The following is a 13,965-nucleotide window of genomic DNA, read 5'->3' as shown; positions in this document are numbered from 1 at the left end:
CAACGACAGCCTGCCTAGATGTGAGTGGGATTAGTGTTTGCTCTTTAGAGCCGAAACAACGGTTGGCTTGAGAGAACGGATTTGATCCCTTGCAGGAGATATAGCTGGGTTTAGGCCATCTAAGATTGATTCTTTATGTGTTTTTGGAGAGTAAGGGATCGCTGAAGAAGCAGAATCCCAAGAACTTGGAATTGGTAACAAGGAAGAAGGAGCATTTTATGGGGACCATTTTGTGATTTTATGCTGGCGTTTGCCACCCTTGAGTAGTATGAACTCGCTTTTGGTCAGCCAGTGATTAATTTGACCCAGTGGCTGAAAGTGGGGCCCAAAGGCAATCTTCTCTGGGGACTTCTTATATTTCCTCCCCCGACTTTGACGCAGAGCATGAGGAAGAAATGCATGCAAGGGCAAAAGAAGAGAAAGACAGAAAAACGTGACAAAAGGAGAAAAGAGACGAAAAACTTACCAGAGTGAGATTAAGGGGTAGGGAGTGCCTTAAAGTGGCTAAAAAAGCATTAGGTGGACTCAAGGCTACACAGCCTTTGCATTTGGCATGCTTGACATTCATCAGTGCTGGCCATGGGCTTCTGTCCAAAGGTTGGACACCAGCACTTATTCTTTTACAAATTAAGCACTGTGGTCAGCCATTGCTGGAGATAGACTGTAGATATCCATATATGGATGATGTTAAGGCAGTGTCTGGGTGTTGCATGTCTGCAGCACAGGGGACTTCAAGATATAAATCTCTGGCCACTGTGTTCTAGAGTAGAGTGATGTCCTGTTTAACTAGCATGACCTCTCCATCCCCAAAGGTTTCACATAAAGGCTAAAGATCTTTGAATAATGAATGGAACCTTTGGGAACACCATGTTTGAGAGAGAGAGAGAGAGGGAGAGTAAAATGCCTTGGCTGAGTTAATGGATTTGCACGAACAGAGGTGAACCAGCTGAAGGCAGCCTGTGTGATGCTCATAAGGCAGACTGTGTGTTGAGTAGGATATGACCATGAACCGTACCCAAGGCTGAGTGATCAGGCCATTTCTGTGCTGGGGCTGAGGCTCTAGGCAGTTCAATGGCATGGCTTGTTGTAGATAATCTATTTGATTTGATATAACGGTCAAAAATTATTTAGAAGTGTTAAAAAATCCAGCTAATGTCAAGTGTGAGCACAACATTAGCACAGTGTGCATTATTCTTTGCAACTGCTGAAGGCTTTAGGGCAAATCTTTGACATTTTCATAGTAGTCCTGAGTAAGAGACACTGTATTTATTTATTTTATTTATTTGCTAATAGAGCGCCCGAATCACCCCAGAAGGGTATCTCTGCGCTAGGACCACCTAAATGAGCTGATGAGGGACGATCAGAACAGCGAGGTTTTCAACAATTTTCTGAATGCCAGGTAATCCGTGCAATGACGCATGTGAATGGGGAGTTTGTGCCAGTAAAGTGGGACCAGATGGTAAAAGGCCTTACCACCTTGGCAGGATTTTTAAAGCGCAGGACTTGACGCAGGACTTTGGCTCTGGAGGGGTCTGAAGGGAACACAGTAAACAAATTAATCATTTAGGTAGCTGTATCATGAGTGTTCTGCCAGGAGTTCAAGATCCCATAGTTTCTGTACAACAGCCATCGCTAATAGATGAGGTCTGTGGGCACAAGAAAGCACCTACGTAAAAAATAATATTTGGTGGATGTGCAAATGGGTGGACAGGTGAGCTGTTGTTTGGCTGTGTTGCTTGACCAACACCAAAGATGCTACCAAAATGGTGTATGACGCAACAAGAGCTCAAAGGTATGCAGGACATTTAAGGACCCTTACTAATACAGATGTTGGAGACCAGAATTGTATCGTTCTTTGCTACAAGATAAATACATAACTTAAAAGAGGATGAGGTAAGCAAAGTGAAAGCACTGCAATACTCACAGTAATAACCCCCTTCTCCTGCATGCGACCAGGCGTGTCATGTAAGTCAGCAAATTGTACTGCCACCTGGTGGTAAATGGGGAGCAGAAACTCCTCCCGCTCCTTCAGCTTGGCCTCCAGCTCCTTACGGTCTGCCAGGCTGATCTCTGGTGTTCCTGAAATTAGAGAACACATGGTTGCTAAGTTACTTTCTATTAAATACAAGCTGCATAAAAAAAAAAAATGTAATCTAAGGAGAGGTGCCCTGTGAGGCCAAATTGCATATTACTTGTGTGTTGGGGGAAGAGAAGTGGCCAAAATATTATAAGACATGGCTCATGACAGCGGCCATTGTGGCCAAACGTAATCTTGCTAGAGAGTAGGGTGCGAGTCAGCGCCAAGTATTGAAAAATGGAAAGACGAACTGAATTGGTGCTGTAGCGCCAAAAAGGTGGTGTTCCATGGGAGGAGGTGCCCGAAAAATTGGGACGAAATTTTGGGAGCAATGGACGAAATACAGAGGTCTGTGGACTAATAAGGGGAGATATAAGTTAAGGATTCTGCAGGATGGAATAACTCTGTTTTAAATGTACTATGCCAAAACAGAAATGCACGAGATGATCCAAATTGTAAGTAACAAGGGATGGGGATCTAAGGGGGATACCAATGTAAAAGCATGGAAATATATATGATTATTGTACTGTCAGGTGATGGACATTCATTTAATAAAAATAATTATAAAAAAACAGCCAATTTAAACATCTCTTACTAATCATACCGTTCTTTAGACAAGTAATGTGTGTGGATGTTTAACACCCCATTAATACTTTGACATAACCATCCTATCATCAAGTTTAAAACGTAAATATGTGCCCTTCCACGTATGTCCATTGGTAACAGAGTCCAATAAGAATGATTAAAAAGACGCTGAAACAAATTATCGACACCGCAAACCATTAGTACATGCTAGGGGGGCAACTAGACTCAACCTTCGGGAGGGGCTAAAAAGTCAACCAAAGAAGGCGAGGTTAACACTTCAACTATGGAGCCAATACACGAGAACAGAGTGATAAATTGTGTATTTTAAATATATTGGTCAAGCTCAATACAAGTTACAAGAAAAATGTTTTAGTGGATTTACCAATGCATAAAGGCTATTGACAGAGATCTCTAAAAAGAGAAATGAATGATTTGACAAAAAGCAGCTTCTTCATATTTCAGTACAAAGCACTCAATAACCAGTCTCCCGAAAGTTATTTCACATAACAGGCAAGTTAATTTGCTTACTGCGCAGTACCATGAGGATGAAACCCACCTACCACTGATGCCAGTACCAGGAATTAAAGGCGAATAGAGGAAAATGAACTCATGAATCAAGCATCATGTGGTTTAATGGAAAGATGCCAATGTCCCATAGTGGTGTTGCTATATCTTATATCAAAATGCATTCTTTTGATGGCCATCAGGAGTTTGAGTTGTGCTACTCTTTATGACCGAAAATTCTTTCCAGATTAGGGTAACTTGGAGTATGTATGTTTACCAACTGCCACCGAATGATGGTATCTTGGCAACCACTACATTGTACATGATCAAACGATGGAGAATTTGAGCCAAGCACAGCACACATGCAGGATTTTGGGAAGCAGATAGTAATGAAATCTCAGACTGACCATTAGGTGTTGCAGAGCCTGAGACTAACTATTCCATCATGTGTATCTGTGTCGTTTATTTGAACAATATCTCTACTGAAGACCAGAACTGTCAATGCCCCTTGGATAAAGCAACAGCGAAGGGAGGATTGGCCAACAAGATTCATTACTCTTATGTTAATATTAATCAACCTGTGATAGATACAAAATAATGCCAAATCGCCTTGTAATGGGTTCAGATGCATACATAAGCAAACACAATGTGTAATACTTGGCTAAACATTCACAAGTGTATTTTGGTACCAATAATGTCAGTGGGCAAGACACCTGTTTCACATGGTCTTCCTAACATTTCTTAACTGTGGTCTGTTTAGACACTAAATATGCTGTTGTGATTGGGGGAGGCACCCATCTGCAGGCTTATATACTTAAAGAACTCTATAGGTTTTGTTTTTCTTTGCAAACGTTTTCCCTAACCACTTATATAGAACTTCTGTTCTACAGTCTCCTCTGACCCAGCATCACCTGAAGCTCATCAGAGACCTATTAAACCTCGTAATTGACCTACCCAGTCTAAGGAATTATGACACTGCAGATTTACATAAAGTAAACTGAATTAGCAATGGCCTATAGCTCTGGCTCATGACCCCAAGTACCAGACATCATACTATGACCACACAAAGATCCCACCATTGTAGTGTAATTATATTACTGCATCAAACCTGCTGTTGTGGTGGCAGCAGCAGCATGCATCTACTACAGCCACTTCAATTCCAGCAGGCTTAGAGAAATGCCTAATACTGCACAGTATGGGTCAGCAAACAACTGTTTCCTATATCACACACCTCACGTGTTAATGAATCCTATTTGTATTTATTTCAAAGCAAGTGAAATGCTACTTACATCTCTGCTCAAATGCTGCAGCAAGAAACAGGTGGGAGCAAAGCTACTAGCACAAGGAGAAATTGCAGTGTATGCATACAATAACTAACTTTCCAAAACTTTTGTTTCTAATATTTTTGGAAGAATCTGCTTCCAGTCTTTCCATGGAAATGGTAATCTCACTCACAGAGAAAAGGAAAATGATGTGGTGTGGGGGATCCTTGATCATTCCCTTTTTGAAGATAATCAGCCTTTTGGTTCAAGAAGAACAAGTTCCTTCCCTAACGCTCTTTCTGATGGATACTCTATCTAACCTCAGATTCCCCAATTCCTGAAAATTTAGATTTTTCACAGCCTGGTGGGCAGAAAATCTGGATTTTATTAAAGGCGGCAAAGATTATGCAAATCTCTTTTATTGCCACAGCTCAGCAGTAACAATGACGAGAATATAGAACTTCAAAACAACATTCTATTACAGTATGTAGTCCACGAGCACACAGCCCTCTTCCTTCTTTGCCAAGTGCTGAGAACAAGAAATAAACTCAGTAAATCATAACTTCAATTTTGACGTGGAACGATTCACTCCTTTCAATAACAATCTGTAGACATCTTATTCTGGAAGAAAAAAAGACACAATAGGTCATAAATATAAAACCCATAGGGAGGGTTAGTAAGTGGAGGTATAATCTTACCCTCTGTGTCTTTAATAAAATCGAGATTATCTGCCCACCAGGCTGTGAAAAATCTACATTTTATGGCATGACACAGAGGCCAACATTATGCAAGTTTAAAGTGAACTAAGTACGTTGTCAATCACGTTAATGATTGGTCTAAAGTTAAAATTTTAAAACATACTCTCATTTGACCAGTTAGAGGCTCTTAGAATATCTTGGAGTCCTTCACCTAACATAAAAGTTTTAGAAGCTGATGTGCCTCTAAGAGAGTGTGCACTGAAAATAGAAACATGGACACCACTTTCACTCATCACTTCTGTGACCCATCTTGCAAGCGTGGGAGATGAAACTGCTTTATGAGGAGATCTGTGAGAGATCAGCAGTCGACTTCCAACTCCTCTGAGACTTAGAGTTCTCTTTTCATACTCTACTGGACAACACACAGACTTTCATTCAGAGGAAAGAAAGGTTAAAAGATAGAGGATGACATTGTTTTTGTCTTTTTCTTAAGATAAAAGTAAAAACTTCCTCAAGTGGATACGCACTGCTAGTAACATCTAATGCCTTAACATCTGAGGTTCATCTGAAAGGACAAAGTAACACAGTAAGCTTGTAAGAAATATGCTTAACATAGAGGTTAACATTATCTCCCCAAGAAGAAATAAGTTGTAAAATGTTTCTTACGTCCCATAAGGCCGTATATTTCGGAGTTGGAGGGTTAAGAACCTGTATGCTTCTCATAATTTTCTTTGTTAAAAGGTTTTATCCCATGAGATACCATTAACTAAGGAATGTCCTGCAGTTATGGCAGATCTATAGACATTAACTGTTCTATAACTTAGGTCAGAAGCAAAGAGTTCCGATAGGAAGTTTACAACGTGAACTAAATCAGTTGAAACAGGATCGTAGTGAAGACACCAGCGAACCCATTTGTTCCATGCCAGTCGATATGCCTTCCTTGTTCCAGATGCCCAAGACTCAGATATGAGTTGGAAAGCATCCCACAAAAGCCCTGCGATTTGCCCTTGTCGCCTGAAATCTTCCAGGTCATCAGAACCATTAGACCTTGGTCTATAGGGGGGCGAATCGCCCTCTGGACCCAGGAGTACTAGCCTGAAAGGTGGTATTAGAAGTGGAAAGTCCATGGTCATCTCCAAGATGACTGGAAACCATGCCCGAGACCTCCAAAGAAGTGTTATCACTACAATGCTCTGCAGTTACCGAAGAGCATGTAAGAGAAGACGTGGAAGCATGACAAAAGGCGGGAAGGCATATGGCTTTAATCCGTGCCAACCCTGGAGGAAGGCATCCACCCCTGCTTCTTGAGGGTCCGGTTTCCAGCTGAAGAAATTCTTCATCTGTGTGTTCCGCCTGTCCGTGAAAAGATCTGTCCCGAAGGGACCCCATTTGTCTTGGATTGCCATGAATGTCCCCCTGCCTTACTTCCAGTTGCTGGAATCCTTGAAATTCCTGGAGAACCGGTCCACGACACCATTGTTCAAACCAGGGATGTGCTCCGCTGTATCGGAGAGTCCCTTGTTCAAGCAACAGCTCCAGAATCCCTTCGCTATCTCCATAAGACCCTTTGAATATTGTCCCACATCTTATTGACGTATTCCACTGCAGAGACATTGTCCATGCGCAGCATTATACAGCATTTAATTGATGGGTGAAGCTTCGAACCGCAAAAGAACCAGCTAGTAGTTCCAAGCAGTTGATATGTAGTTCTTTCTTGTGGTGTGTCCCACGACCCCCTGTTGATGAGTCGCCACATTTGGCACCCCATTTTTCTAGACTCTCATCAGATTCTATTACCAACTCGGGAGCTTTCCCAAAGGTGGCTCTGCCATTCCAAGCTTCCGCATTCTTTAGCCACCATGACGGCTCTTTCCTCAAGTCTTGGTCCAAGCATGTCATTTGTGAGTAAGATAGTGTTGATCTGAGAGCTTTCGCTTTGAGTCTCTGAAGGACGCTGTAATGTAGAGGGTCCAAGAAAATTGCTTGGATGGTTGAGGAAAGGAGACCTAGAATCTTGACTAAGAGCCTGGGAAAGACTTCCACTGAAAGCATTATTCATAGTTCCTTGCGAAGTTTCTTTATCTTTTCCCTTGGAAATTTCAGTCCTGCAGTCACTGTGTTCACCATAAAACCCAGAAACTGAGTTTCCTGGCTTGGTATTATGCAAGACTTTTTTGCATTTGTTACAAAGCCTAAGTGATCCAGTAGGCGGATAGTAAGATCTGTATGACAAGATACTGTCACTTTGGACTGACCCATAATAAGGATATCATCCAGATATATTATTAATCCTACGCCCCTTTCCATTAGCCATGCTACTATGGGACGCAAGACCTTGGTGAAGCACCAAGGGGCTGAAGATAGACCAAAGGGGTAGGGCCACAATTCCCAAAGTTTTCCCTAACATGAGAATTGGAGGAATTTCCTGTGTGGGGGCCAAATCGGGATCGTCAAGTAGGCATCTTTTAAGTCCAGACGTGTTAACCGGTCTCCCTTTCTCAAGACGTGCCTTAGGAGGTGTATCCCTTCCATCTTGAAGTGGTGGTACGTTATCGATTCGTTTGGGCTCTTTAAGTTTATGACAGGTCTCTGACCCTTGTCTTCCTTTTCTACAAGGAATATATTGCTGACAAAGCCTGTTTCCAAGCTCTTTATTATAGCCCCTTTGGCTAACAGATCCCTTACATCTTGTGATACTAGTTTTCTCTGTTCATGAGAGATGGTTATCGCTCGAGGTCTCTCTAATTGAATGCGGATATCCGTGAAGTCTATTTTGTAGCACTTGACTGTATCTAGAACCCACGCGTCCTGTGTTATCAAGGTCCATTTCCCAGTGAAAAGGGCTAGTCTCCTTCCCACTTTTATAGAGGTACCTGAAGGGTCTTTTGATGTTCCTACCTGTAGTTTCTTCTCTTGCCCCGGAATGGTCTTTTGCGGTTCCTCTGTCTTTGTGGGAAGAACGATTGGTTTCCAAAGATAGATGATTGCTGGAACTTTCATCCGCGTCCCAGAATGGGTCTTGAGTTTGACTGCCCACGGCCGGGGAACCGACCCCGCATTCTCCCGGCCCTTCCAAAAATTCTGTCCTGAAAGACTTTTTTAATATCACACTGCAATTTCGGAATTGACCTAAAGGCCCGACATATTTAGCCATGTCGCAAATGAATTCTTCTCCAAAAGGAGCCCCTGTGAAGTGGGGGAGTGGAGCCCGTCCAGTGAGGCTGGAGCAGGGTAAAGAGACGGGAAGTCACAGGCGCCGATCGGAGCTGTGGTAAGCCACGCGGTCACGGAAGCCCGTATTACTGTCTCGCGCTGGGAGCGCTGCCAGGCAACAGGAGCCGGTCGTGCTTTTTTGTAAGGTCGCAAGAGGGAAATGCTTAAATTCCCATCGTGCGGGTGTGTAAAAGCGGCACTGGGGGCAGGGGCACGGTTAAGGGGGTTACTGAAGGCTCTGGTAGAGACCGTATACAATGAGCATAATGTTACAACACCAAAAATACAAGACTACAGAGAGAAACAATCTCTCAAACAAACATTACAAGGAATAATCGCATGGTAGGGTCAATAGGGCCCAGCCGTGTGATATACATGCACATATAATCATTCATAAAAGGCCGCACACACATACACAATTAGCACGAAAGAAATGAGGGTACTTATCTTGTGAGCAGCAGCGACAAAGAAGGAAGATGGCTGCGTGCTCATGTACTATATACTGTAATAGAATATAGTTTGGAAGTTCTATATTCTCTTCATTGTTACTGCTGAGCTGTGGCAATAAAGGAGATTTGCATAATGTTGGCCTCTGTGTCATGCCATAAAATTCCCAGGCTCCAGACTGGATCCAAAGATTTTTACAGTATAACTCAAGCGCCAGTAGGTGAAGTGTGCAAGTCTGTGCTGACCTCGTTCCTCCCCAGAAGTGACAATCGGAGCCACATATAAGCACCTGCCTCGCCATGAGCGGATGTCAGTTTTTTCTTGACACTGTCCGCGCCCTCGGACGCAGAGCCCAGCAATCACTTATATGCACCGGTGTGTAGATGTCTAGCTTCGGACCTTTTTAGATAGAAAAAAAGACAAGTTCACAGAGCAGGGAGGCAGGATGGCATCAGCAATCTGTAGTTAGATAGAGTATCCACCAGAAAGAGCATTACAGAAGGTAAATAACTTGTTCTTTTGATGGATACTTCTCTTCTCAGATTACTCACCTTGTGAATAGATACCATAGCAGTACCTCCCAAAAGCGGTGGGCCTGTGGAATGGTTCAGATAAAATCCGGCAGAATCGAACAGGCAAAATGCCCTTCATTTCAAACCTGGCTGTCAAGGCAATAGTGCTTCGTGAACATGTGCATTGACGCCCTGTTGATTGTCAGAATGGCCACTCTGAGTGCCAATGAAGTGGTAGCAGCATTGGTTCTGGTGGAAATGGCCCTCAGACTTTCCGGAGGCTACTTCTCTGTCAATGCATAGCAGATCTTAATAAAGCAGACTACCCACATTGATATGGTAATTTTCTGCACCACCTTCACTTACTTTGTCCCAGAGAACCCCACAAAGAGCCGATTGTCCATCCGATGGTCTTTGATGCAATTGATGTCAAAACTAATTGCTCTTTTGAGGTCCAAATAAAGAAGTCTCTCCTTCCCTTTCGAAGACTGAAGTGCAGCAAAAATGCTAGAACAGTGATGGACTGACACAAAAAGGAGTCACGAGCTTCAGCAAAAAGGCGACTCTACTTCTCACACCAGTTTGTCTCCAAAAAAGGTGGTGTATGGAGGCTGGACTGGCAAAGCCTGAAACTTAATCATGCGATGAGCAGAAGTTATTGCAACGAGAAAAACAGCCTTTGGAGTCAGAACAGGTAATGGACAGCTGTGAATAGCTCAAAGCGGGCACACATGACTGACAAATGTGAGGACAAAATTAAGATCTAACTGTGGGACCACAGGAGGCTTTAGGGGGAAAATATGAGTTAAGCCTTAAAGAAATCTCACCACAACAGGTGACTTAACTACGGTTAGGGCTCCAGAAAACGCAAAAAAGCTGTAAGGGGCAACAAATAACCTTTCAACAGGACCCACTGTAAGTCCTTGCTGGGTCAATGACAAAACAGACAACAATACATACAACAGTTTTCCCTGCTATGACTCCATATTATGGGTGCCAAACCAGGCCACAAATTTGTCCCAGGGCCTGGTGTAGCCAGACTTTTCTGAAGAATGCCTGGCAGCAAGGATGACATCCACTACTACGGCAGGGAGAACAAATGCTGCTACTGCGACAGAAGGCAGGCTGAAGCGGCAGCCGGTTCAGAGGATGGACAGATGCTCATACCCATAAGTTCCAAATACCACATTCTCTTGGCTCAATCCGGAACCACTAAGAAGCCTGGGTCCCAGTTACTCCCCATTTTCTTCAGAACTCAAAGCAGGAGAGACAGGAAGGTGTACAGGAGCCCTGTACTCCACTCTAGGCTGAGTGTGTCTCAGAGAAAGAGCCTTTTTGGGAACTTCAGCATGCAAACGTATTGATAGTGTGTTCTTGGCAGTGGCAAAGAGATCATGCCAGGGTTATCCCCATCGCTGGAAGACGTGCTGCACCACCTTCCGCTATAACTGCCATTTGTGACCTGGTAGACGTCACCGACTGAATTTGTCTGCTGTGAAGTTTAAAGAACCCGCCAGGTGGTGCACAATCATGGAAATGCTCTGAGGAATCAACCAGTTCTCTGGGTGAAGAGCTTCAGGGCACAGGACCCGGGACCCCTCACTACCCTGTTTGTTGCAATACCATTCCAGGTGGTATTGCCCAGGAGAAATCAAACCAGACTCCCTTTGATGGATGAAGGAAGGCTTTCAAAGCCAAGTGAATTGCCCGCAAATCCATCAGATTGATGTGGAGTCGAAGCACCCAACTTCCCCTCCTATACCCCTACAAAAACCCACAACCCGTACCTACAATTTAACGTAAAAAATGTATTAAACAATTAACATAACTAATTATCAATTAAATAATTATTTAAAAATACATTATCAATAAATCATAATTAAATAATTTTTTTTTTTTAAAAGCTTTATTCGATTTCAGGAAACATAAAATCATAAAAGCCACAAGTTCGTTTCTTATACAAGCAATACATTAAAAACTTCCATTTAAGAACAATAAATACATATTATGTAAAAAAATATTTATGCTTTTCCTTTTTTTCTTTTCCTTTTTTTCTTTTCCTTTTTTTCAAGATGCTTTTAAAAAACCAGTCATTACGGCCACACAGTGTACATCATATAATGATAATAAAAACAATAGAGCCGGACGGCACTGTCGCCATGTTCCCTGTTTTTTTAAGAGTGATTTAATCCACCTGGACCGTCCAGCAGCATAGAATTTACAAAAACAAATCACATGCATCGTAGATTGTTCTGACATATTGTCACACGGGCATTTACACAGCGAGCTATCCCAATCATTCACTTTTGGAAATTAAATTAATCGAAAGAAGACATCAAACCTAAATCTTGTCAATAGATACCTGTCGAAACCCTCCAGACACCAGGTTAAATATGGTTGAATTGAGTTTGAGACTAGGCTAAGTTGATGCTGCATTACAGATTTTTTACTTAGTTCTACTCCTAGTCTTAGGGTTTCAAGGTGGTTCCAACAAAGCAATTTTAAATCCTTCCTCGAAATATTACACAGCGATTCTGGCGAATAAAAGTACTCAGGTCTTCCCAAGTCCTTTGTAAATTTACAGATATAGGACAGCCATGTTATCCTGATGACCTTGTCCAAACCCAGACAATCATTTATAATATCTCTATTTAATACAGGGTCAGGCGAAGTCCAAACTCTATGCCATAACAAAATCGGTCGCATGCTAATTAGATCGCTGACATAATGAATGCCCAACTCTGAGTGACAATTAAAAACAGGTGAACTTTGGGGAATTGCCAGGATGAATCTTAAAAATGCATTTTTGTACCTTTTGTATAGATGTAGAATCAGAAATTCGCCAAACACCTGCCCCATAGATGGCTATACTTGTGCACTTGGCCTGATAGATTTTTAATAATATTTCAGGCGGTCTTTTCCCCATCTTTTTCGAAAATATCATAAGTGCAGCCGTAGCTCTTTTAAACAACAAAGATCTGTTTCCAATTGCAGGTCCCCATGAACCAGATGCATCCAATACAATACCCAGATATGAGAACGTTTTAGTAGAAACAATTTTCTTATTCCCTGCGAATAGGAGGCAATCTCTGATTTTGCCTTTGCCACAGGTCATTACAAATGTTTTGGATACATTTAGTTTCAGCCCTCTGTTATCCATGAAGTGTTTATATGTATCTAATGCCGTTTGTAGGCCTTTTTGCGTCCGTGCCATTATCACGGCATCGTCGGCATACAAAAGTGACACCATTTGTTTATGGTTAACCTGCGGGGAGTCACGCACCTCAGCCACCAGTTCTTTTTCCAAGTCGTTAGTATACTGAGTGAAAAGAAATGGGGCGAGTACGCAACCTTGCCTTACCCCCCGCATGACATGAAACGACTTAGTACATTCTCCTTGAGTGCCATATATCACTTTCCCCCTAGCACCCACATAGAGTTGTCTCAAAAAGATATTAGCACCTCGTCCACCTTCATTTCCTCTAAAATCTGCCATAATCGACTGTGAATAACACACCCGAATGCTGCACTTAAGTCAACAAACACCGCATGGAGTTTACCCTCCTTTGCCTGAGTATATTTTCTCAACAACATTGATAAATTGAGGACCTGCTCCACTGTACCCCGACCCTCCCTAAACCCATATTGTACCAGGGATATGATATTTACATCTTCTGCCCATTGTTGTAGACGGTTCAGGATTACCCTCCCTGTAACCTTCATAAATGAATCCAGGAGGGATATAGGGCGGTAGCAGGAGGGATTTTCCCAATCTCCTTTCTTAAATATTGGAATGATTATTGAATCAGACCAGGTATTAATAAAGCCCAGTTCACAGCTTGCCTCCAGCACACGTTTAAGGAGGGGAGACCATAAATCAATCGAAAATTTAAACAAGTCGATCGGGATACAGTTCGCTCCCGGAGCTTTGCCTCCCTTACTTTGCTTGATGGCCTCTGCAATTTCCTTATTAGTAATGGTGATGTTAATTTGTTCAAAATTTTCCGGTCGGCCCTGACTTATTGACCCCGTATCTACAATTTTCTTTGCCCTGCCAGGATTACAAACTTCTGCAAACAAGTTTATCCAAGAATCTTCTGTTATTGCCTCCTTAATTCTAGACGTTGCTCCCGGGCTAAAAAAAAGGTGCCTTAAGTGCTGCCCAGAACGAGGTGCTATCCCTTCTTAATGAGGCCTCATATAAATTCACCCAGGCATCATTTTTAATTTTGCGCTTACAGGACTTTCTTGCTGTCATGTACTCTTTCCTGCAGTCTTTTATCTCGTCCTGGTTTCTGGGATATTTATGCAGGGCCCTTTTAAGACGTGAATAGGCCTTCGTACAGGTCGAATCGAACCACCGGTTTTCGCAAGATTTGTGTTCCCTACTAGGGCGCTTTAAATTATCTTGAATAATCCTTGTGATATCAGCAAAGGATTCTAGGACCTCTGAGTGCTTAACCTCATCCTGTAGGCATTTAGTGATTGGTATTATAGCTTGCTTTATTATATTACTGTTAGTGACCTCCAGATTACTGTGTGCCCATTTTAGAGCATATCCGTTTTGCCTACCCAATTTACATCCTTTAGTCCATGCCAGCCTTTCAGCCAGTGAGCGTTCTTTAACCTGTGGTAGTATTATACGAAAGCTAAGTGGAAGATGATCA

General features: G+C 42.5%; 1 protein-coding gene across 6 annotated transcripts in view; it reads right to left on the bottom strand.

The window, feature by feature from the left end:
* ACACA (acetyl-CoA carboxylase alpha) overlaps positions 1 to 13,965 on the bottom strand; it is a 1,199,721-nt gene that overhangs the window by 105,995 nt on the left and 1,079,761 nt on the right. For all 6 annotated transcript variants that reach the window (XR_013608606.1, XM_078679777.1, XM_078679779.1 and 3 more), the window contains one exon: positions 1,925 to 2,079. Coding sequence is in view for 5 of the 6 variants with exons in the window: in XM_078679777.1 (XP_078535903.1) it covers positions 1,925 to 2,079 (155 nt within the window). In the remaining variant the exon portion in view is untranslated. The remainder of the gene's footprint in view (positions 1 to 1,924; positions 2,080 to 13,965) is intronic.

Source organism: Lissotriton helveticus, chromosome 3_1, assembly GCF_964261635.1.
Source record: "Lissotriton helveticus chromosome 3_1, aLisHel1.1, whole genome shotgun sequence".
Lineage (NCBI taxonomy): Eukaryota > Metazoa > Chordata > Amphibia > Caudata > Salamandridae > Lissotriton > Lissotriton helveticus.
The sequence above is the reverse complement of the archived record's forward strand: the minus strand, read 5'-3'. Positions and strand labels throughout refer to the sequence as shown.